The 26,009-nt window shown below is 42.3% G+C and overlaps 1 protein-coding gene across 2 annotated transcripts in view; it reads left to right on the top strand.

Annotated features, from left to right (window-relative positions):
* The window catches only part of ADAMTS17 (ADAM metallopeptidase with thrombospondin type 1 motif 17), a 255,112-nt gene that overhangs the window by 53,887 nt on the left and 175,216 nt on the right, over positions 1-26,009 (top strand). For both annotated transcript variants that reach the window (XM_038420717.2, XM_038420716.2), the window contains exon 7: positions 2,496-2,539. In XM_038420717.2, the coding sequence (XP_038276645.1) occupies positions 2,496-2,539 (44 nt within the window). The remainder of the gene's footprint in view (positions 1-2,495; positions 2,540-26,009) is intronic.

Below are 26,009 nucleotides of genomic sequence, written 5' to 3'. Positions count from 1 at the left end.
TTGTATTTTGCGGGCTATTGAAGGTATTTTACTCACAGACCCAGATGCAAACTACTGCATGGCAGATGAAATGTTAGGTTTCCTTTTATTGCTTCACTTAAGAGCACCACTGTGACCAAAAGAGACCAGCCCCCTTAGAGGTGAGGGATTATTCCACCTCGATGGAGATTGGTCATAGTCTGCAAATTGTGCTGAATTATTTACAAGACCATTAGTTTTATGACATGGTGGTAATTTCTCCTAGTTGACTGAAACCACCAGACACCTTTCCTGGTAGAACCACAGAGCGCAAGTGGCAAGACTTGCGATGCATTATTTGCTAAGATAGCTAGTCCAGAGAAATTCATTTCTAGTGATGGCCCTCTGCCATCTACTAGTAGTTCAGCTATTTGTTGTGACAATGAAAGCATCTGTTTGATTTACCAGTTTATATAACATAATAAGTCCTTAAATAAACCTTTGTCAAGCTGGCTCTGGGAACTCAGGAATTGTTCTTGTGCCAGCTTGGTGAAGAGCAAATGTCAAGGTGTCAGATGCAGCAGCACTGCTCTGAAAAATGAAATCCCTGGGCATGGTGGTGGCTTCTTATTTTGTTTCTGCCTGATTTTTAACCCATTGATGGCTGTAATCATAGCTCTTTTGCCATGAAGTGTAAGCTTGAAAATATTCAGAGTGGGTTTTTTAATATGAATGTTGACAGTTAATATTGATGATTTTCAATTGCTTTTAATTTTTTTTTAAACTAACTTGAGCTGGGATTTTTTTTTTTAACAACTTGATCAAAGGAGAGTAAAGGGAACAAGTCTCATTGAAATGGGCGTTTGGGATCTCACTCCATTATTTTCTTCTGAAAAATCCCATTCTTACATTTTTATTCCAGCAGGACATTCTCTTTACCCTGCCTCCTCCCCCCAAACACAAAATCTCACCTGTGGGCTGGGCACTTATAATCACACACTCACAATGTATGTGCATAACTTTTGCGCCCACTTACCCTGGATTGAAAAGGCAGTTGGAATAATGACAAGGTTGTTGCTTTGCTCAGATTGAACCCTTTGGTGTCTCTTAGCAGCTTTAATAGATTTCCCTGGCTACTCATCTGTAAAGCAGTGCTGCTGGTAGAAGCTAGCACTCTTTGCTCAAGCAGGTTCCCAAAGGTGAGGCAATGACAGTGGAGATACTCTGATCCTTATTTAAATGTATGCAAACCTTGTTTTAATTTTTAAAAAAAATTTGTGTTGTAAATTGGAGCATTCCAATTGGAGCATTCATGATGGAGCATTCTTGTGATATTTTGATATTATTTAGATTAAAAGCTCCTGGGGACGGTGGCCATCTCTTTATTCTGTGTTTGTACATCATCTAGTACAGTCAAGTCTTAGTCTGACTTGGGCTTCTGGGTCTTACTGCGGTACCGACAGTGATGATGATGATCTGCTTCCTATCCTGGTCAAACCCAGGAAGTACAGTGGGATGTGAATAAGGTGGGAAAACAGGTCGATTGAACTGTTTTGAACTGGTGAAAGGCTGGTGGTTGTTTCAAGTCTTGGATGAAAATTCAGGCTGGGTCATGTTTTATTTGAGTCAGTTTTTCTGCCTCTAATCTGAATATTTTGTTTACTTTTCCCCCTTCTGCTTCCTCCTTTTGTTTTATTTTGGGCTCTTTCCTTTTTCTTATTTTCTGTATCTGTGGAGCAAAAAAAAAAATACAGAATGAAATAGGGGGAGAATTTGAAAGAGTAGTTTTTATTGTGATTCCAATCAGTGGTTCTCAACCAGGGGTCTGGCACTCCCTGGGGGGGCTGTGAGCAGTTTTTAGGGGGTCCCTCAAGCTAGGCCGGTGTTAGACTTGCTGGGGCCCAGGGCAGAAAGCAAAAGCCCCAGGCAGTTGCCCTGCTTGCTACCCCCGAACGCTGGCCCTGGCTTTTATATGCAGAAACCAGTTGTTGTGGCACATGTGGGCTCTGGAGTTTCTATAGCATGTCGGGGAGGTCTCAGTAAGAAAAAGATTGAGAACCCCTGATTCCGACACAACTTGTTTTTCTAGGACTTAGTCCTATATAACCATGTACAATGTCCGCTGATTTCTCCTCCCTTAGTTTTAGATTATGCTGCAGGATTGCATGACGACCACTTCTTTTGAGCAGTACTGTGTGCACGTGAGTGGCCCAGTTTTAGTCTAGGCTATTGACAAACTTTGATGTCATAGAAACATGTGGTTTTCTAATTCCTAATGTGGCAGTTCTCTCTTGCATGTTTGATCTTAAGAAGCCTAGGTTTGACTTTGGATGTAGTGAGTGGAACTATCAAAATAACTCTTGTCATCTTGAAAATAAGTCAGTGCTGTCATCATGTGTAATACAAAGCAGTTAAGGACCTTGACTTTCCTGATAGCTGGGAATGTTTCAGAACTTTGGCTCTTGGACCACTGGTTTTCTCTAATCTGTTCTTGAGGCACAGCATACATCTGATTTGTGTTTTTGTTTTCTTTTTAGGACAGATTTCTGCGTACACAAAGATGAACCCTGTGACACAGTGGGTAAGTCAATGCAATTAGGAGGAGTATGTTTTAGATGCCAGCTACGTATTGAGATTATCAGCTCTCTGGACGATGTCTTTGACACTTGGGTTTGTTCTCATGCTTCTGTTATTGTTATGAATGTGGCCATCGTACAAACATGGATCATGCCTGGACTTAACAGCTGACAGATAATGCACACCAAGTGTTCTCTATCTGCCCTTAATTGCCTACATAACATTCAGATCTAAATGGCAGTTACATACCTGATGCCAGGGTTTGGCAAAGTGGGTATTTTTTCTGCCCTTTTTCTCTGTCTAATCTCAATCCATTTATGGGATCCCTGCCATCACTGGAGTATTTCACTGCCTCCAAGTATCAAAAAATAGAAACATCCATAACGATGTGTGTCTTCCTCCTTTCCTGGCCTGTAAGGGAAGGGTATATATATGAGAGAGAGAGAGAGAGAGAGGAAAGAAGGACCTCATTGAAACAAAGCTAAATTAGAGATCGTCTTTCCCACCTCTAACTTCCTAACTACATTTAATTGTGTCCCAGCCCTGGTTTTCCAATAGCAGGTGCCACTATACCCCACACCTTACATACTCCGTTTGGTATAGGTGGACTGCATCTCCGGCCCTCCAGTTTTTCTTTTATCGCCACACTACCTGGTTTAGGATGCCTAACTCAATATACTATCCATGATTATCATGTGATTGTTTACAGATTTGCTTCAAAGTTCAACTGCCTTTGCACCAGTTTCTTCATTCCAAGTGAATTCTGGTTTTGTCATCCATTCCAGCTGGTCTCAAACTGAGTTCAGTCTCTGGAAGTTGGGGACAACACTCGTACTTCATGCTAATAGAGAGAAATAGCTGGGGAGGGTTGGCTTGGGGGAATATAACTTTAAACATTCTTCAGTAGGAGGTCTGAGAGGTCTGTTGTGAAAATCACGTCTCAGAACACAGATTCTTCCCTACATGTGGAGTGGAGAATAATCATAGGGGATGAAGGAAGTAAACATAATTGAAAAATATATACATTCTTCGTTCAAATATTAACAAGATCTGTGCCATATCTCCAGACTTTCCAGTGGGAATTCTTTATAATGTGCTTATTCTCTCCAAGCCCAATGGAAAACATCCTTCCGCTAAAGAAGTATTTTAAGCTGTGTACCTGAGTCCGGATGTGGCTCCGGCACAGTACATGGTGATCTCTGTGCAAAAATAAAGCTGATGGAAGACACATGCTACTGCTTAACAAATGCTTACTGTGTTCAAATCTCTTTCCTTGTTTAAAGACTGCATTAATGAGGATCCATGTTCAGGAATTATATTTCCACATACAGTCTGGCTGAGGAAATATGATGATGATGATGTGTCTTTTTTGTTCTTGCAATAGCTGCATAGTTTCTCTCTCTCTGGCCCAATGGGATTCTTGCAGAGGTAGTGGAAGATAGGGTGGTAAATACCACATTTGTTTCCTATTCTTTCCAGTGCACCATTTCCCAACCTGGTGGAAGTCAAGCACCCATTCAAGAAAATAAAACCAGTCCTGCCCCCTCCACATAATCATCTTAATCTATTTATCTTCTATGCCCCATTGGCTAGCTCTTCCTTCCTCGCCCTGCAGTGTATCCCACACTTTTGGGAAATGGTAGTGCAGATCTTTGTAATATGATGAGTCCTCTCCTCTGTTACATGCCATGGTGAACACTGAAATCATTAACAATGTTGACATTTAAAATGCCATCACTGGCATCCAAGTGAACGCCTAGTGAAATGAATGAGACAGTTTGGATCTCTGGGAGCTGCTGTTTCAGGCTGTCTGCAAACTCAGGGGGATGCCTCAGCATTGAATTTTGTAGGTTTTCTTTGAAATGAGATCTAATGAAAGCTAAGATGTTGAGATGGAGACCTGAGATATCTGTCTGCCCATCGGTCTGGCGTCCATTTATGTTCCCTACTTTGGGAAATGCCGCTCAAGTGGTAGGATGTGGAGCTGAAAGGGTGTGAGTCACTTCTCTGCCCATCTGTTCATCATCTGCCTTGATTAGGATTATCTGATTGAGTTATAACACAGTGGTGCAGTATGCATTTTGAGGCTGCCATAGTTTGAGGAAGTATCATTTCTAAGGCAGAACTGATTTGATCGGTCTGAGTAAATTTGTCATCCTTGTACTGAAAGGGGTACATTCTAAACAATAATATGATGTTTCTTGATGGTTTGGCTGCCCCAAAGATTTTTGTTTATCTAGAGATTGCGGTCTACCTTATCTATGGATAAACTTGACCCAATAGTGACTTTTTTCCCCTTGGTAGTTTATATAAGCTCCCTTTCCCTCTCTTCACCAAAGGTGTGGTGGTTTAACCCTAAGATTTGTCTTTATTTGCGAAATTCACCCCGATGTAACCCGTGCATATCAGGGAAGTTATGCCAGTAATTAAGTTGTTCTTGTGTTGTTTGTGTGTGGCGGGTCAGGAATCATTGCAGAGGAAGAATAAACTATAGTAATGTTCTTCTACTTCAACACACGGCTTACCATTTCAAATAGCAGCATCTATGTTCAATTCCTATGCAGTGATAGTGGAGATTCCGCAGTTTCCCCTGCTGTTCAGAGTAGGAAGTAGTTGCTATGTCTCAGGCACCAGTATGCAAGAATTGTTGACTTTTTTTAATGGCCACCGTTATGTGCATTGAAAGTATATTAAATGAAGTTATTACATTTAGCTGATCTTGATATGGATATATTTGGATCTGTATACATTGCATTTGCATCCGATGAAGTGAGCTGTAGCTCACGAAAGCTTATGCTCTAATAAATTTGTTAGTCTCTAAGGTGCCACAAGTACTCCTTTTCTTTTTGTGATCAATCACAGTTATGTTTAAATGATGGTGTTCATGGCCGTCCCTGAAGCAGGAATCACTGTGTGATGTTCCCTGGCCTGTGTTGTGCTGCCAGTCAGTCCAGGTGATCATCATGGTGCCGTTTGGCCTTAAGTTCTGTGAATCTATGAAAGCAGCTCAGTCACTGAGCAGACATCCCCTGCACCTGGCAACCCTGAGCCCAAGCAGATCCCTTCACCATGCTTTGTTAGTGCTACATTCTCATTCTCTTAGGGCTTGTCTACATGGTGGGGCAACCTGCTCCATAGGGGTGTGATTTCTAAAGCACATTCATATGTTGTGCCTTAATTGGTCCATGTACACCTGGCTGGTGTGCTCTAAAGGTTCCTAGTGCACTTTAACATAGTATGGTTTCAAACAGGAAGCTGCCACAGTCTGGGTGGCCTACCTAGCGAGTAGAGAAAGACCTTGCCTGGCAGTCGTGGCGGCAGTTCAGCTCAATGGCAAGTGTAGATCCAGGAGTCCAGTACCGATCTGAGAGTGAAATGAGTCAGGGTTGAGGAGCCAAGCCAAAGGTCAGAGTCTGAGTCAGAATCAGGGCAGGGAGGCAAGGACTCAACTGAAGCAGGTCACGAAGCACAACCATTTGGAGAAGGGTTGTTGGGCCCAGCTGAGCTTGCTGGGTTGCCTAGTGATGAGGCTGGCAGCCAGTTGTGCTCCTGACAAGCACTACGTTGAAGTGCACTAGGCAAGCTTTAGTGCACACCAGCAGCATATACACAGACCAATTAACATGCAACCCATTGGTGTGCTTTAGAAATCCCCCACCCCCGCCCCCATAGGGCACATTATCCCACTGTATACCACCACTCACTTTTTTGTAATTTGGCTTTAATTTAAAGAACTAGATCTCAGCAGAAGCATGCATCATTTTTGCTGCTTCTCCCTTCCCCCCACCTCCAGTAATTTCAAAAGATTTGATTTGGTGGTTAAATTGCAGGATTAAGAAAAAAAAAATTGTAATTAGTCAGTTTTTCAGAGGCCATTTGCCCTTCTGCAGGGCTGGATTAACCCATCACTGGGCCCTAGGCAAACATACATTTCTGGGCCCCTAGCTTCTAATTTGAATAATAATACATTTCAGGGATGTTCCCTCCGTTACATGCCACTGCAGTAAATGCCCATCCCAGCCAGTTCACATCCTTGGAATTGGTTTCTTTATCCAGTGCTCTCCTTAGCTCTACTGGGAATGGCTACGTGAGTCTCAGCTGTGTGAGGACTATCTCTGCCCGCTCTTCCACTGGGGCGGATTTGCGTGCCAACTGAAAGAACTTCACTCTCTTGAGTGAGTGGCATGGCAGCCTGGCACGATGCCACTTAAATTTGGTTCAGCTGCCCAAATCTGAGTGGCGTTGTGACCCCGTGCACCAGGTTGCAACGCCACTTACTCATTTGAGTGAAGTTCTTTCAGTTGACATCAGTAAAAACAACCCCCCAAAAATGAAAAAAGCACACCACCAGTGCACCATTTTCAGCCTCCCTCATGAATTTGGACTCAAGGCACCTGCCTGGTTTGCTTATGCGTTAATCCGGCCCTGCCCTTCTGTCGTTAAGACATAAGTACACAGTCGTGATCATCTTGGAATAGATCATTGGTACATCTAGCCTAATGTACATCATACTATCTTGTGTATGATATTGGCCAGTATTTCATAATGCACTACCATGTTATGTATAAGGGAAGAGTCTTCTTTCTGCTGTCAAGTGGCAATCAGTTAATGCCCTGAAGCATGAGGATTGATGCTACTGATGCAGAGAGAGTAGGGAGTCCAGAGTCTGGACACCTCATTTCTCTTCCCAGCTCTGACCCTGACTCACTGTGTGACCTTTGGCAAGGTCACTTAACCTCTGAATGCCTCAGTTTATCTCTGTTAAATGGGGATTTTAATCCACACCCCACAGGAGATCATGTGGCTTAATCAATTAACATATAAAATGCTATAATATCCCTGGCTATAAGGGACAGGACAACCCCAAAGTCTGATGTTGCCCAGGTATGTTTAAGGGGGTATGTAAAGAGTGCATACTGTTACATAAAGTACTATGCTTGCTATTATAAGTGGGCACAGCAGTAAGGAGAAAAGAAGTACTTGTGGCACCGTAGAGACTAACATTTATTTGAGCATAAGCTTTTGTGAGCTACAGCTCACTGCATCGGATGCAGTGTTGATAACAATGGCTTATGAGTAGTAACTCCTTAATTTCTGTACTTTTGGGGCTACCGTGGAAGTAGAATTGCTGATTGTGGGAGGATTGGGGCCCATACAGTTGTTTGACAGTAGGTCTATGCAGTTTAAATAAGTTACTAGAGGGCCTCATTTGAGCTCGAGGAGATCCAAATATTATCCCTAACAAAAAAAAACTGCCTGGAACTTCTGCCTGCCATGTAGATGCAGAGAAAGCAGCAGCAGGAAGTTTGTATTTGTATTCTGGCAGAGGCTTGTCGCTCATGCCAATTGCTCGGGGGACCGAGTTCAAGTTTTCTTGGCCCAGCTGCTATGGTAGTGTTGAAGGTTACATAATGGCTGAAACAAGCTCAAAAGTGGTGAAAATGTGGAGGTATTATGGCTTTGTGGGATGATACCCTGAGGCTGAATCCCTTTTATTTTGGAAATAGCCTGTCGCAGCTCACTGCTCATAGCTGGGCCTAAGAACAGATGGCTTTTAAAAGGAGGAGGGGAAAAAATAATAAACCCACATCCAAGACAATTCCATTAATAGTGTTTCAACAGCGTGGCCGGTAGGACTTCCAACACCCTCTGGGATTGAAGCAGAGGAGGTTCACATTATACAACACAGCCTTCCCTGTTGACACAAACCACTTCAGCAGTTTGCAGGCTGCTGCATCTCTTGTGATGTGACTTTAACCAGGTCTACTGTTTCCTGCAAAAAAAAATCTCCATTCCAGCTGAGCTGCCTTCAAGCCAGCCAAACTGAGAGTTCAACGTCTAGCTATTAATATCAGACTGACGCTTGGAGCCCTGCGCGTTGTCAGAATCCAACCTCTCTGTGACATAAGCAGATTGAGAATGCCCCTTTCGTTGGATATTTCCATCGCTCAGTGCCAAATAAGCAGCTTTATGGTTAGTTCGGAATGAGCCTATTTCAAACTTAAAGCTTTGCCTTGACTCCTCAGTGTGCGTGTCACCCCGCATCCAAGCCGAAGCTTCCATTGACTCAGTTAATAATAAAAAGAGAGGGCAAAGGAAAAGCACGAAATGGAAAATAAGAGTCTTGCTTAAATCTCTTTAATTATCCAGATTGAAAATGTCTTTATCTCCAGCTTGGTCACGTGTCTCCCCCAGCCTCTCTGTGGCTTGGTTCTGGAGAGGGGAGTGTTGTATGTCCTAACACCCATCTTTCTCCAGCTCTTGTTGACAGTGAGGCAGTGTGGCCTGATGGATTGGGCACTCTGGAGACTGGAGTTTCATTCCTGGCTCTGATACTGGCCTGCCAAGGGACCACTTCCCCTCTTTGTGCCTCTGTTTCCCTCTCTGTACAATGGAGATAATAATCCTCAGCTCCTTTGTAAAGTGCTTAAGGAACAGTATGAAAAATGCTATATATGTGCTAGATGGTATTGTTCTGTGAAGGCTTCATGTTCCCTCTCCTGATACATCACTCCTTAGGAGAACTTTTCTGTTTCCACATCCGTCTGCTTGTGTGTGTGTGTGTGTGTGTGTGTGCATGTGGTCGGTCTCCTTGGGGTCCCCACTAGCACACAGTTCAGGACTATGCCTGGATGATGCAAAGACGATGCTGATATATGTCTTTGACTAGGCAGAGTACTTGCATTAAACCTCAGATAGTTGCTACTTGCATTTCTTGCATCATCCTTGGCCGTTTGCTAGTTCAGTTAGGTTCTGCATCTTCTCTCTTACCCACAGCAAATGACAGTTCTGAGCTTGCTGCTACCTCTTTTGCATTTTGTGTTTCTAGGGCTTCCTTTTTACTTGGTACTGATTCTAACCCCCTAGCCCTCCCATCGGAATCTCCCATCAGGTATAATTAATCCCCTAGGAGTGGGAAAGTCCTATTTGGTATGGCATGAGTGGCAAAGAAAAGGCATCCTCACATTAAAAGATCTTTTCAATAATTGTTCAAGTTAAGAATTTCTGCAAATTCCAGGTGGGGTGGTGGTAATTTGATGGCAGAATAAATAGAAATACCTGCACCTTAAAACAACCCACTAGAGAAGTGATGCCTGTCTTTAGATGTTGTCTTGTTGCCATCTAAATCAAACACACTATATAGTATGCCCAAAATAAAGGGTCTCCTGAAAGGGACTATGTCAGGTTGATTTAAGGCTTGTAAAAAACATGGGGCCTCATTCTCCTCTGCCATCTCTCTTTTTTTTAATTGTTTGTGACTGTGTAAAGCACTTTGTGTAGGTGTCGGTGAAACCCCCCAGGGTTCAGGGCAATGAGGGATCACGCTGGTTTTACTGAGCTGACATGAGCAGCTGTGCAATTCAGTTCAAACTTTTCCTTTTTTGATTTAAATATTCCCTCTGCGATGTTTGCAACCTAAACAATACAGAACAGTGCTCGTGTTCAATATTCTCCCACTACCATCTCCAGCACCATTGGTTTTTTTTTGTTTTTGTTTGCATGCCACATCTCGTGGGAAGACCTTTCAGTCCGGCTCATCAGGCATCAATCTCTCCCCTTCCAAATCCCTCCTAAAATCTTACTACTTTCATGCCACGTGAGTTTAATACAAGACTACAGACATTTTAACGAAAACATGGAGATTTGAACAGACCCCGACCAAGTACCATGTGATCCTCCTGCAGTGATCTTTGTCCTTTCTCATCTTGTTCTCTTGCTCACTTATTTGTAGTTTCTTGTTTATGATTTCAGTGGAACTTCTTGCATGTTTGATTGCTCTCTATAAATATATCAAAGGGATAAATACAGGAGAGGGAGAGGAATTATTTAAGATTAGCACCAATGTGGACACAAGAACAAATGGGTAATAACTGGCCACCAGGAAGTTTAGACTTGAAATTAGACGAAGGTTTCTAACCATCAGAGGAGTGAAGTTTTGGAATAGCCTTCCAAGGGAAGCAGTGGGGGCAAAAGATCTATCTGGCTTTAAGATTCTACTTGATAAGTTCATGGAGGAGATAGTATGATGGGATAATGGGATTTTGGTAATTAATTGATCTTTAAATTTTCAGGGTAAATAGGCCTAATCCCCTGAGATGGGATATTAGATGGGTAGGATCTGAGTTACCCAGGAAAGAATTTTCTGTAGTATCTGGCTGGTGAATCTTGCCCATATGCTCAGGGTTTAGCTGATTGCCATATTTGGGGTCGGGAAGGAATTTTCCTCCAGGGCAGATTGGAAGAGGCCCTGGAGGTTTTTTGCCTTCCTCTGTAGCATGGGGCACGGGTCACTTGCTGGAGGATTCTCTGCTCCTTGAAGTCTTTAAACCACAATTTGAGGACTTCAATAGCTCAGACATAGGTGAGGTTTTTCGTAGGAGTGGGTGGGTGAGATTCTGTGGCCTGCGTTGTGCAGGAGGTCGGACTAGATGATCAGAATGGTCCCTTCTGACCTTAGTATCTATGAATCTATGTTGTAAAGCTAAACCATGTGTGCAGCTGTTTACAGGATCATGTCTTAAATCACTAGCTATTTGGGCCAAGGACTTTGGATGAAATCCTCACTTCCTTGAAGTCCAGGTGTGTTGCAATTGACTTCATTTGGGTCAGGATTTTAGCTCTTCTATTTTTGTTTGTTCTGTGATGCACCCAGCATGCTTTTGGCTGCTGTAAAATTAAGTGGCCAAGGTTTTGATAAAGTGACTAGATGCCTCTATTTTTGGGTGCCTGAGATACCTTCAAAGGGCCTGATTTCCAGAGGATGCTCAGTACTTTCTGAAGATCAGTCAGTCCCCTTCAAGGTATTGCAGTTTGGGCACCCAAAACCATTGATTTGCTTTGAAAATCTTGTTCGGTAATGGTACATAAAGGCCGGAAAGTGAAACTAACTAGAAAAAAAAAGTGAAACTGACTAGTCTGTTTTCACTAAGACAAGAGAAATGCAAAAAATAAACAAAAATAACCTAGCTGCTGGTATACTGGTATAGCTCTCTTTCCAGACTGTAAAAATAGAAAAGAAGTCAGGTATGCCAGATTAAACAAACTGCATATTTACTGTCAAATACCTCAGCTCTTTTCACTGATTTATGTGTAAATGTGACTTGTTGAGTAGAGGGCTGACTTTATTTTGTGGGACCTTGTTTTCTCTTTACTGCTGTGGAAATTGGAGTGTTTGCATTTTATTTATTTTTTAATTTGTCTTGCAGCTCAGTAGTCTTGTTTAGTTTTGTCTTCAATGGTGTATGTGTCTGTATCACACCTTCTACCTTCATTTTTTCTCTCTGGCCCTTTGGGATGTATGCCGTGGATTCATTTGGATCAGTGCTCGAGTCCTTAATAAAGAAGTGCTGGAATGCAGTTCCAATGCTTCCAGAGGGCCAGAACAGCATTCCGGCTCCCAAAAAAGTGCTGGAATGGTGTTCCAAAGCATTCCAGCGTGACTCAAGCCCTGATTTGGATAAAGAGACACTTGCTGCTACTGCACGTACCAGTGCGCAGCGGCTCTTGCTTGAGAGTGTCGTTCAGAAGCACTGCGGTCGATTTCTATGTAAACCCAGTCAGGCAAGCAGTTGGATGTGTAAGGTGAAGTATATATGCTTCTCTCCCAGGGTTCTTTTTCTTTCCTGGAACAGGCAGTTTGTGTACTTTGGATTCACCTGATGTACTATTTAGAATTCGTGAATTTTAGTTTTGGCTCCAGCATAGTTCCCTGAATGGATTAATATTTTGATTAGAGCTGACTTCTAGAACATTGCCTAAGCACCATGACTTCACTGACGGCTGCATTCCATTTCATCACAATATATAGAAACCTGCTGTTTATCTCTGAAAGCCGTCAGTTGCATATGCAGTCAGACAAGCTGAAGGCAGGGCCTAATTGATGTCCAGCTAGCACATCATGCCAAACAAATGTCAGGAAGAGCTCTGGAATCACTCCCAGCTACTGTATATGTGAAGCTGAGAAGTCTTTGAGGCAGATGTGAACAGAATAACTTCAGTACATTAGGCCTGAAGGCAGAGCATTCCAGGGAATGGATTATAACTACAGACTTTTATCTATGTTTAGGTGTTTTGTATCATTTTATGCCATTTGTCTCCAAAGTCAATTTCCATGTTCACGGAGATTGGTCATTGGTCATGGAGACTGGTTTTTTAAATGCTGCCTGCTATGGATGGAATTCACCAACCCCTTTTGGCTCTACCCTCATTCATTTCCTTCCTTAAGGTTTGCTCCCTTCTGGGATGCTCATAAGAAGTAAATTAATAACATTTAAAAACTAAAAGGCTATGCCTTCCTCTGGATTTCCAAGTGTGTCCTGTCTGCACTGTTCCTCTATTTGTATCGTAAGCCTTTAAAAACAGGGATGTATTCATTTTGTACAGTTCCACGCACACTGTCAGTGCTTCATAAATAATCCTACATTTGTCAGCAGTATAAAAGACCATAGAGGCCCCAAATGAGATCCTGGCCCCTTTCTGCTATGTGCTGTACAGACAGAGTAAAAGAGAGTTCCCTGCCTTGAAGAGCTTACAATTGAAATAGACAGGACAAAGGGTAGAAGAGAAAAATGAGGCATGTAGAGGTGAAGTGATTTGCCCAAGGGCATGCCGCAGGTCAGTGACAGAGCTAGGAATAGAACTCCGATATCCTGACTTCCATTAGAGACCCTGCCTTCCCAATAGAAATAACACCTGTTTTAAAAAAAAATCTAAATGTTGTTTCACTTTATGCTGGTTAGAAATAGAAAAGCTTTCTTGAGTGACATGAACTGCTGATTAGTAGTGTCCTCTCAGTCTCTGCAGCGCAGATCTCACAAAACAGGTTCTTCAGTTCAACACGTTAATGATTCAATTCCCCAGCAGGTCACAGTCTTATGTCTGTCCCTTCCCCCCCTCGTCTTTATGTGCATCTTTATTTGCATGGTTCACCCTGGTCAATCAGCCATAAGCTGAAGGCATCATTTGCTGTTTAAGAAGAACGATGCATTTATATTTGAAAATCATCTGAGTTTTTTTCCTCTCATGTCAGACATAAATGGTTCTGATCCAGCTGACTGCTTTTTGATGTCTTTATCCTTTGCTGGCTTGAAAACATTTCAAGTATCTTCTGTTTTTTATATGCCCTGTACCTTTTAAAAAAAACAAAACCCAAGTTGTGTAAAAACAGCCATATGTAGCAGTGTAATAAGGTATGGACATTTATGGAAATAAGGCATGATTGCATCTTAACACTTGCTCCACTGGATAATCAAATAGAAGCATTCCAAGTTGCACACATGATATGTAATAACGGAAGGAAATGAAGTACAGTTGCAAATTGTACTTGTACATTGGTTTTGTCTTATAGCTGCCAAGGTAAATGCGTTTTTGAAATTAAGGTTAAAGTAAAGGAGAGATGAGACTTCATCAGTGATATACCAGGAAAAATAGGTTAGCATGACAAGAAAAAGAAAAAAGGAATATTATACACCTGATATAGGTTGGTGGGGAAAACTGCCCAGGAAAAGGAGCCCAGAACTGGAGTAAACTGATCTTTATTTTTTAACATTTGGTGTAATACATATGATATGATCACATTTGAAAGGCTTATATCTTAGTGTGGGAGGGAGAATTTCAAAGGCACCCCATTGACTTGCAATGGGAGTTGGATGCTAACTTTGTATTTTCTGTCTTTGAAAATCTCTCCCTTGTTTGTCAACCTATTGAACTTGTTTTTAATATGAAGGGTACTACAGTCCATGGTTTTGTCACCATTACAAGTTAAGAAACTGTAAACAGCTTCCAACCACCATGATTCCGAGTATAATTTGATCACCAGATAGGATCAGGAAGAAGTAAAGTTGCATGGTATAGTATTGCGTCATTAGGTATATTCTGATTTTTTTTCCTCACCTTTCCCATAGCACTGTGCATTAGCCATGGTCAGAGAGCAATGGTTTCCCATCAGCTTTTAAGCAAAACTCATCCATTTCATTTGTAAATTTGGCTTCTTGCAGAGGTGATTCAGCTATCAGCAAGTATGGCATATTCTATTCCAGCTCTTTCAATAGAATTGTAAGGACAAACTTTTCAAAAATGGTTGCTTCACAGCAGGTATAATTCGGTGTTTGCTGAGGTTCATGAGTGGGATAACACCTTAGGTTGGAGGGCTAAAGCTATGAACAATTTTGTCTTTTTTTACATTTATTTTTGATTTTGTGATCTAGACCAACATTGATATCTGTGAATGCAGCTTATATACATGTAATAGAGAGAGCTAAGATATCTAAGAAATTCCAGGAAATTAGATTTACCACCTATGAATACTCTGCACAGCACTTTGAATTAGACTCCCAAGATCTGTCAATCTGGGCACTGGAGTCTTCTGCACATGTCTTGTTTCAGGTTCATGGCCTTATGAGGTATAGCTCTTGGTCTGAAGCAGGTTAGCTAGTCTTTTAACTTTACAATAGGATAATAGAAGTGTTGATTTTTAAAGAAAGCAAACCCCCCTCAACCCATCAGATGTCTTTCTCCTTACTTTTTCTTTCAGTGCAGTTTCAGAAATTCGAAAGACCTTTGTGTTTTGCTTAGCTTGGAATTAGCCTTGTGTTTGTACTTTAGTTTGTGGTCATGAGCAGTCAGCAGGTTCAAAACACTTGTTGGCTTTGTGCGGTTGCCCCGTTGGTGTCGTATAGTTTTGTTCAGCCACTTTGACTGATCTGTTTGCACTAAGTCTCCCTGTGCCCATAATTAGACTGCTGTGTACATGTTAACATTCTGCTGAGCAACTGTTTTAGTAATGTAATCCACCGAGCCCTTGTGCATACAGTAAAATTAGCATGGTAGTAAACAGGTATTATGTTGCAGCTACTTAAAATAATGGCTTTTTTTTTTTTTTTTTTTGGTCCCAGTCAGTGTGGAAAAACCATACAGACCCATATATTCATTTTTAGGTTAAAGATCTGCTGTAAAAACTACAATCAACCTTTGTTTTTCTGATGTGACAGGAAAGCTAAGAGATGAAAGTTAGATTTTCTTTAGCATTTACATTTAAACAGGATGCTAATCCATTATATGTTCCTCATATCTGATATCATCCTTTCATTATTGCTGGTCTCTGAGAACTTTTTGAGAGGCAGTAATTGCATGGTTTTGTGTGCTGCTTAATATCTGGCATGGATCTGTTCTCATGAACATGCTTTGTGTGAGAACTCTTCAAAGCATTGGTTTCAGAGTAGCAGCCATGTTAGTCTGTATCTGCAAAAAGAAAAGGAGTACTTGTGGCACCTTAGAGACTAACAAATTTAGTTGAGCATAAGCTTTCGTGAGCTACAGCTCACTTCATCGGATGCTTACAAAGCACTTTACATCATCAAGGAACTTGAGAAACTTTAATCCCTACATGCCACCTGTGAAATAGCGTTTTAGAGTTCTTTTGGCCAGATATACATGGCATTCAGCTAAGCAATTGGTGCTGGGGGTAATGCTTTTATGTGCCATGAATGTTTTGCAGTCAAGTCCAAAGCTGCTGTTGTATTTTCATTAGAATCCACAAAGAAGTTGAAAGTCACAAGTCTGAGGTCTAAGGCCCTGGTTCAGGAGAGCACATGAGCACACATTTGAGTCCAGCCGTATTGAGTATGGTGCTTAAGTGTTGTCCTTAATAGAAACGCTTTCCTAAATATGGGGTTAAGGACCCATAAACTAGATAGGTTGTCTAGGACTATTTGAAATCAGTCAATATGTTGGAACTGTGAGCACTGGAATAAGCCTGCCTGTTGTGAACATTTGCTTTGGGCTCCTGGTTTCGTGAAGTTGCAATCTTCCTTCTTTAGAAGAATAGAGCTGGGTGCAGTTTTCTGTTGGGGCCAAGTCAGTGTTGTTTGTGTAAGCACCTCGCATCAAATGGAGAATGCAGTTATGAAATAGCCAGCTGGGTTGTTTGAAGACAACGAGTGTAATTCTGTTCTTTCTTACCGTGGTTCAACAGTGGTGCCAATCCATTGTCTTCATAGGAGCCATTCATGATTCACATGGATGCAAGTCAGCTCAGAATCAGGTTCCATATAATATGTATAATATGCAGATGTAGTCTGCTGTTTTCAAGTAGTCCATGTACAGTATTCAAGGCTGGGAGCTTACAGGAGAGGGACAGCTGTGTCTTTTCCTTTCAAAGAGGATAAGTTGCCTTCCCACCCCCTAAGTCCAGTAACTAATAACATTTCAGCCTCTCCTCTCTGCTCTGGTGCTGTCTTTCTTTTTCTCTGGAATTCTTCATTCTGTCCCATATAGTCTCTGCACATGGTTCGCTCTCTCACTTAGCACCTCCCCATTTCCCTCTCCAGAGTAGAATGCAGAAATGCAGTACTCGGCACAATCCTCTTGCACGTCTGCACTTTCTCAGCAACTCTGGTAATACCCGTTTGAAATGGATGAACTGGAGCTGATCCTTTGAGGAGAGGATCTCAGAGCTCTCAATATCTTGCAGAACTGGGTCCTAAATTTGTGTGTCTAGTTAGTATCAAACGGCTGCAGTTGGTACCATCAGGGAAGCACTGTGATGCAGGGACACACCTATGGTTAATTCTATGGAATTTTCTTGTCTGGGTGACTGACTTTAAAACAAACCAATCAGCCATGAGGCCTTGGAAGAGGGGGACATTTCCATAATCCTGTGCTCAGTTTAAACCCCTGTGAGAGAGAACCATGTGCTCACAGCAGGTGTCAAAACTGTATCTATTCCTGATTGCTTTGCTGTCTTTCTCTTCACACAGTGGACAGATTTCCTATGTTGAGTCCTTGGGTAGGTGTTGCCAGGGGAGTAAGTGGTATTTGGAGGATCAGACGGTGATCACTTTTATCATTTATTTTGGCTCATGTGGGCTGTAATATTTTTGATTTATGTCAGTGGAGCTCAGTTCATCAGTTGCCAGTTGTCAGTGGAGCTCAGTTCAACAGGATCCCAAGTTGTGATCTTGAGTTCTGAAAAGGTAGCTTTGGGCCATCAATGCTTGAGAAGTTGTGAGGGTTCACGCTTCCTGGGAGTTATCTGGTATTCTTATAAAGCCTGAATTGTGCGGGATTGTTGGAAGTGCTGAATGCTTCTTTGGACTAGTTAAGTTCAGAAACATAAAAACTCTTTTAAATAATACTATGAATGTCCTTAAATATCCATCAGTGTAATAACATCATTCATATTCGTATTCTGGTAGTTACTAGAGTCACCAGACAAGATGAGAGCCCCATCATGATAGAAGCTGTTCAAACATATAGTAAGAGATGGTTCCTGCCATGAAGAGCTTTCAGTCTAAATAGACAAGACCGCCAAAGAAGACTAATAGACAAGACAGCACAAAGAGAGGAAGGAGAGGTACAGAGAGGGGAGGTGATTTGCCCAAGATCACACATCAGATCAGTGACAGATTCAGACTCTTCTGAGTCGGAGTCCGGTTCCCAACTGCTGTGCCTTTGTGTAAAGGGAGGGAAACACAATATCTGATCCAAACAGCACTAAACTTTAGAATGTATGACTGTAATGAACTACCACCCAGGGTTGTTAACAGGAATGGATCTCAGGACTTTCACCATCAAAAGCACGTTTCTCCATGATTTGCAGTAGCAGTAATAGGTCTTATCCTTGATGTGGACCAGCCATTAGAATAAGACCCACAACACTCAACTAGTGTGTTATACAAAATCCGCACTGGAGTTTTCTCGCTATGGTCTATCATGTCATTATCAGCAGACCCATCAGGAATAATGGATACAGGAGTTGGTGGTTAGAGTGCCGTGTGTGCAATTCAATACAATTCATTTCAATGGTGGTGTCTTTTGGCTGAATATTTCAGAACCATTCAGAATCTCTTCTCATTGTCCCTTTGGTTTAATAGATGGGAGTAAAAAACAAGGGCCAACGTTTTCAAGTTTGGATCCCTAAATCCATATTTCTACATCTAAGAAAGTGGCCAGATTTCAGAGATGATGAGAACTCACAACTCTGGATGGCCGCATTTTGGTCTAAAATCTGAATGAGAAGAGTCCTGGTAGACTCCAGCCTTGTGGAGACAGGATCTAGATAAAAGAAGTAACGAAAGATCATGAGGCAATGGACAGTTAATGGGTGTTTTCCAAAACCCACTGAAGTCAATGGAAAGACATCCATTGATTTCCATGGGATTTGGATCAGGACTGTAGTGAGTATGGTGACTGGCACAATCAGATCGGGTGTAATACGCATTCAGCAGATTTTTTTGTGTATGCCGAGAAGCTGTTTATGTTGCCATTAATCCGGTGGATTTGTTGGGAAATGCTAGGCATTTCATCACATGGGATCCAACACAGGCAATTGCAACTGGGCAGCTTAGCAAACCTGTGCAAAAAAACCAAACCCAAACCCCGTCTGCCTATCATGAATTTGCAGCTGTTTAATCTGCAAATCAGAAAGATGCTGCTATCACTCAGGCGGCTAGTCACTTATATGTGGTTCATTGATAGAGGGGTGCTCTGCTAAACAAAAAACAGATCCAGGACATGGTTTTGGACTGGGATACATAGATGCCTCTGTGCTTCCCGAAAGAGTTCTATACCTAAGTGTATGTGAGTAGGAAAGGCACTTTCCTTTTCTGTTCACATATATGCGGGTACGTGTGCAATCTGACAGGCTTAAAAACTGGATCTGCTGCTGCTTTTAATGCAAAAGCATAAAGAATAGCGGGTGCACGTGTGAATGAACGTGTCATGTTAGCACTCTGTAAGGTATCTTGACAATGGATTTCCTCTGGCGTTAGCTACAGGTGCTGTGCTCTAGTGAATGTGGCAGAAACTTTGTTTTTTTGAGCCTCACGTGCTGTCTTATCTACAGTCTAAACAGATTGTTTATAAAAGCCTCAGGGCTGGGACTGTGTCTTGACTTGTGTCTGAGAAGCACCAGGAACTCTTTCAAATGCTTTCAATAATAGCAATTCTATCAGTAGTCGTTGTACAAATCTGTATTTTCTTTTACAGCAATTTGAGATGGAGTTCATGAGACTCCATTTTTTATGAGACAAGAACGTTCTTACTAGCTCTTGAGAAATTTTCTATCTAATTTTTAAGTATAAAGTTATATGAAGCCTGCATTTTGTTTTTAAATGGTTAGAGAGGTAGACAGCTAATACATGAGGTGAATATCCTATTGAAAATTTCTCTACCAGTTGTCTAGTTCAGTGGCTGTCAACCTTTCCAGACTACTTTACCCCTTTCAGGAGTCTGATTTGTCTTGCGTACGCCCCAAGTTGAACCTCACTTAAAAACTACTTGCTTACAAAATCAGACATAAAAATACAAAAGTGTCACAGCTGAGTACTACTGAAAAATTGCGGACGTTCTCATTAGAGCAGTATAAACAAGTCATTGTCTGTATGACATTTTAGTTTGTACTGACTTCGCTAGTGCTTTTTATGTAGCCTGTTGTAAATCTAGACAAATATTTAGATGAGTTGATGTACCCTCTGGAAGACCTTTGTGTACCCCCAGGGATACGCGTACCCCTGGTTGAGAACCCTGGTCTTGTTGTCTAGTGGAAAAGATGCAGTATCCCCTTTTATGTAATACTCACGATTGTTCATTACTACTATTTTATTTGTCAGTTCTGTACAGAGCACAAAGTAAAAATATTCCCTGTCCTAAGGGATCAGAGTCTAAAATAAGAAGTGATCCACTGGGGAAACCCAGACGAGTATACCTTAGAGTTAGTGGGGTTTTCTCTTATTCTTATAGTTTTACTGTAGCCTCCCTTCTTGCAGACATGGTGGAAGCAGTGAGTCTTGGGAGGGATTTGAAAGAGAAGTGGGTCATGCCTTGTGGAGGGAAATGGATTCAACCTGAAGGAGATTGTGCGATACACAGACCAAAGCAAGTGCCCCAAAGTTACAAATGAGAAGGAATGCAGTGTAATTGCCCCTTGCCAGGACCATTCCCAAATGGTATATGTGCTATACTAATCCTCAGTAGAAGCCTGAGGGGTCTTTATTTTTAGATAGATCTATTCAAACATCCTCCTCGCCACTTGGAAGAGTTGGCCGTAGTCTTGGCTTATATTTAATGCTTCTGTGACTAGACAGTGCTCTATCCCTCTGTCCAGTTGGTGAGCAGTGCTGTGTGTCATTGAAACCTATGGACGTACTTGGCTACCTGTTCACTAATGGAAGGGTTGCAAAATCTAGCCCTTTATTATTTTTCTCCCTTGAAAACAGAAGCTGTCTCATGTAACGAAAATCCTTTGTATTTCCTTTGAGCCAAACACCGGCATCGTTGCTTGTGCCCTGCTCTCGCTCTCCCTGTCCTAGTTTGTTATAAATCCGACCAGGAGAGTGGTAATAAATCCTTGAGTTTGTTCTTACTCCGGTGAAACTGCTAGTGGAGGCAAAGAAGGTTGCAACTTAGAAAGGAACAAGTAAACTCCGAAGGTGCCAGTCTAGCCTTGCAATCTCCATGGGTGCGCTGCCCGAGGAGCAGAACAGGGACTGAATTAAGACTCGAAGTATCATGATTTGCTACCTGCTTTCCCCTTGTTCCAGGGGCAGCAAGCTGTGCCAGCCCTTGTCCCGGTGCAGTGTATCTCCCACTCTGTGCCAACTTAGCTGTGCTGGCTGTGGGGGGGTGAAGGCGACTCTGCATACACTCCTTCCCCATCTTTGCTTGCCCAGTCCCTACACAGGAGGAAAGTAGCTGCCTATGGAGCCGGTCTCCACACTGTTCTGACTGATGATGCAGGGAGCCTGTGTAGAGGGACAAGAAGGCCCCTGACTTTCCCTCACTCCCTTAGACAGGTGTGAATATCTGCTGGTGACTGATCCTTGAGGGCATAGTCTTCAGCTGCAGTGAGCTCACACTTGGAGCAGCGGGATGGAACACAGAAAAGTGGTATGAAGCCACCTTTCCTCCTCTCTTGATACTGGGGCCAGCTAAGGCTGAGTTGTTCCCGGCACAAGCCTTGTATGTGTTCATTTAAGCCAGTGTAACAACAGAGCTCAACAACACAGTCTAATGATTAAAACTCAGTTGGGAGATCCCTGCATCTAGTGTATTATTTTACAAATAGAAAGCCAGTTGGCATGCAACACAGGAAACCTCATTTCGCCTCCCAAGACTGCTGTGTGGAATGAATATCCTCAAGATCGTCATGTTACAGATCCTCCACATGTGCAGAAGAATGTCCTCATTTTCTTACTCATTCTTCAGTGGTCTCTCTATTGATGCCATAAGTGGAATTTGCAGCAAGCGTTTGTTTATTTTCCCATGGGTACCATTTTGGAAATCCGCATCCCCCTTAATTCTGTTGCATCGTGTGTGTTTAGCAACCCAAGGTCTGATTTAATGGAACTACTTCTGGTAGTAAGCGCCATGCCTGATGTCCTAGGAGGGTAGAGCCCTTCGTCAGTTGGTTTTCCCAGATCAGACAAGCTGCTAGGCTAGGTCAGCGCTTAGCACAGAGGCACTAAACCAAGAATTGCCAAATAAGTTGGCAAGTGTGTGTGTGAATTGGCACCTTGACAAGTTGGAGCTAGGAGCGTAATTGAGTTTGCAAGTCGCGATGTAGGAAATGTAATTGAGAAGTATCACAGAACCAATTTGGAACAGCATCCATTTAAAGACTGATCATTATGAATCATCCTGTGGAGGTGGAGCATCTCCACTAGTCACCTGAGCTACTCCTGTTTTGCCCAGAGGTTGTCTTGACATGTGTACAATGTCTAAAAATAAAGTTCACTTCAGATATAAACAGCTCCTAAAAGAATTGATCTGTACAGTTTCTGACAGTAGCATAACTGCTTTGCTTTGTTCTTCTTGTGCCTTAAGAACATGAAAACGGTTTAACCAAGAGATACAGTAGTGTACCTATTGTCAATACAGCACAAGTGCTAGAACATCTGTTCAGAAACTTCTACGGCTTGGCCTTTAAATTGAAGAGCTCTGTAGATACTAAAAGACTATTGCTAATAATCTAGTTGTGTATTGTTTAATGTGATTGCAGCAATGACCATTGCTTATGCACTTCAGCAGCTCCCTGAAAAGTGGATATTTTAGTTCTGTGGTTCAGTGGCAAAGCTTTTTAAAAAGGCCCTATTGATTTATCCTTTGCACCTGTCCTCACAATTTCTTACAGCTTGCAATTATTGAATAAAAAGAAAGACAACTGGAACTGAATGCTGCATCCCAGTGATGTTGCCACTAAAGCAGATGCTGTTTGGTACAGAATCGTTAGATTTTTTTTTTTATTTATTTATTGCCAAGTCTGATCTTGGCCCTTCATTTGGAAGGAAATATTAGGGGATTGAAGCCTCCAGGATTTGTACTGGTGAATTCCACAATGCTCTTTGATTAGTAATCTTGTAAAAAGTCTCTGATTCGACCCACTTCCTCGCTCCCCCTCATTTCCTTCAACCAGGGCACATTATTGATACAGATGGTCTTGACAAATTGCAAGGAAAAGCTGACAAATTGGAAAGTGAAAGCCACTGAGCTCATCTTACAGAGCAAAAGGAAAATAGGCTCCAAGCTGATTTTGGAACCCAGAGCAGTTTGCAAAGCAGCAGCTTTTGGAAGTGCCAGGGGTTGTTTTTCCTCTTCTCAACAGAGTGTAGAGTTAAGGCAAAACAATGGAGAATATAGTCTATATTGACAGCAGAACCTTCTCGCTACAAGTGTTTACTCAGTAACAAAAAGTGGTATGTGGTCTAGTGGCTAGCGGATGGGCCTTGTAGTCAGGAATCCTCATGCTGATCCTGACTCCTCCTTTTATCTTGGGTATGTCACTTATCCTCTCCCTCAGTTTTCCCACCTGTAAAATGGAGATCATGCTTGCACATCTCAAATGAGAAGGATAATTAATAATGATTGTAACCCACTCTGAGTGCACATAACAAGGTTGGGCCAACACCAGCTCCTCAAATATGAACCCTGTTACATTTCAAGGTAAGGTTGGGATTCTGATTCAGAATCAGTTCCAAAACTGGAAGGGCCTATGTTTTTCAGTTCATGTTTGGATGCTCCTGAAATCTTTCAAGAGCAGTAGATCTCCCAAGATGTCTGCCAGCTGGGTCTCAGTCTTGTGAGAAAAGCATATAGGATTTTGGTGCCATCAGGCCTGATTCAGCCTTACAGCCACACTCTTCCCAAAACCCAATCTCTGCATCTTCCTAGCCTCTTTTCCCCTCCTTCCCTATAGCCCATCCCTTGCTAAATTTTGTCATTTCTCTCTTTAACTTCTCCAAATCCACCCTTTCCTCACTGTCCCTGTTGCTGAACCCCATGTCCACTGAGAATACTCTAATTCCTTCCATCAAGTCGGTCCAAAATCCTGTTACTAAAAGCCTCTTCCCTTCCAATCACATCATGCCCTGTCACTATCTACTCTCTTGCCAATCCTTTTGCTTTACTGTTCACTACGTCTCCTATTTCCACTATGTCTTCTATCAAGATTCCCTGTATACCTAGAGCACTCTTTGTCCTCATCCACTAATCAACCTCTTCTCTCCTATGTACTCGTCCTTTCAAATACTCTTCCCTTCCTATCCTCTTCATTTATCATGGTGCAACTGGTGTCATGTGTCTTGTCTTACTTAGGCTGTAAAACATCAGGGAAGGAAACATCATTTTGTTTGTGTGAGTATTGAGAGCATGCAAACTTTAATTACCATATAGAGGTAGCTAAATACCTGGATCTATTGTCTGGATTCCTCAGTTCATTGCCAATTCTTATTGCCCTTTTCTTATTTGCTCTCTCATTCTAATGAGATTGGATTCTAATGAGAGACAATAAAGTTTGTATATTAATTAGTGCAGGTGTATGGCTTTATTGCAAGCTGGGGGTGCTCCAGCACTCCTGAAAACCAGGCCCCTTTCTCACATGACAGAATATGGATTTAGCTGCCTAGCTTTAGGCATCCAAGTATGGAAATCTTAGCCTGATTTGACCTGTTGCCCCTTAAATGTCCAAAGCTTTAAACGTAGCAATAATAACTGAAATGCAAAGCAGAGCTGTATTTATCTTCTGCTTGAGATCTGCTCTCAGCAGCACCTTGGGCTCCCATCTCTCTGGGATGTAAGAGGGGAAGGGTTGTTTTGGAATGTGGCGATTAGCACATCAAAGTTGAGTAAACATTCCGGATACCCTGTTTCCTGTGTTCTGTGTAATTCTGTAATTGAGGGACTCATACTGTCATGCCAGATTGAGTGGATTTATTAACTGGCTGTCGTCAAGGGAGGCAGTGGTCTGCAGAGCTAAGGAACACCGTTAATGGGATGGTGGATGTCCTGGTGAACAAAGAGGAGATGACAAACAAATGGGTTGTTGGTGTTTGTCTCTTTTTGCTGAGCTCTTAGATCCCATGTTTTATCCCCAGGAGTATGGCTTACCGAGCCTGTAAGCTTTCCTGGAATTACTTTTAAGGGAAGGATTCTCCCCACCCCACCCCACCCCCTTAGATCCCATTCGCCAGCTTGGTGAATATTTTTTCCCAAAGCCTTGTGTTCTCACAAACAATATAAAATGATGTCGGTAACCACTGCTGTACAGTTGAGGCGATGTTCTGAATAATGCACTGTTGATAATACAGCATGTTCTGTAGGTGCAGCACTGGTGGGTTTCAGCTAGAGATTGGCCCATGCTAGTTAGAAAAGTTAGGAACTTTGGGACATCAGCCCTACTGTCCTTTCTTCAGTGGAAATGGTACCTTAACATGACCTACCCACCACCAACCAGTTGAAAAGCTCTGGCTCTCTGTATTGCTTCAGAGACTCCTTCTTCCAAGTAAGAGTCAGTTCTGACTTCTCTATCCTCATCTAGTTCCCTCTGTTAGGGGACATGGCTGTAACACAAGACTTGGGGGTGAGGAAGGCTGGTGTATGATGAGGAGAATTGTGAATGGATTCTAAGGGCAGATGCAGAAAAGACAGTGGAGAAGAAAAAGGCCTAAAACTGGTGTCTTTAGCTCAGGGGGGTCAGATTACGGTCTTAGCTATACCAGTGTAAACCTTGAGTGACTCCACTGACTGCCGTGGTGTTGCTCTGGGTGTACAACAGTAGAATCTGGCTCTTTGTCTTCCGTTTTATGCTACCCATGGTGAAGAACACTTGTCCTAGCGGTCAGGAGAGAGTCTTGGGTTCCATGCTCCTTTAGAATGCCCGTGACATACCTGTGTAAATAATGAGACTCACTGAAGTCAGTTGATTTGCACAGGTGTAAAGCTAGTGCAAGTGAGATCAAAATCAGACGCTTTTGATGTTTTGGGGGATGTTTGTTGGTGAGCATGTCCATGAATGAGCAGGTAAGCTGTCTCTGCGTTCTGAAAGTCTTATGGAAGCACAGGAGGGAGCAGAGGGCAAAACACAGCAGGACAGGGAGACAGTAAACAAAAGCAGTAGATTTGAACTGGGAGGTGGGGGACGGGCTCCAAGAACTAGATTAACTGGAGTACAATGGGGGGCAATTAGGGAAAAGAAAGGGGTG

This window comes from Dermochelys coriacea, chromosome 10, assembly GCF_009764565.3.
Source record: "Dermochelys coriacea isolate rDerCor1 chromosome 10, rDerCor1.pri.v4, whole genome shotgun sequence".
NCBI classification, from domain to species: Eukaryota; Metazoa; Chordata; order Testudines; family Dermochelyidae; genus Dermochelys; species Dermochelys coriacea.
This window is presented reverse-complemented; position numbering and strand designations above follow the sequence as displayed.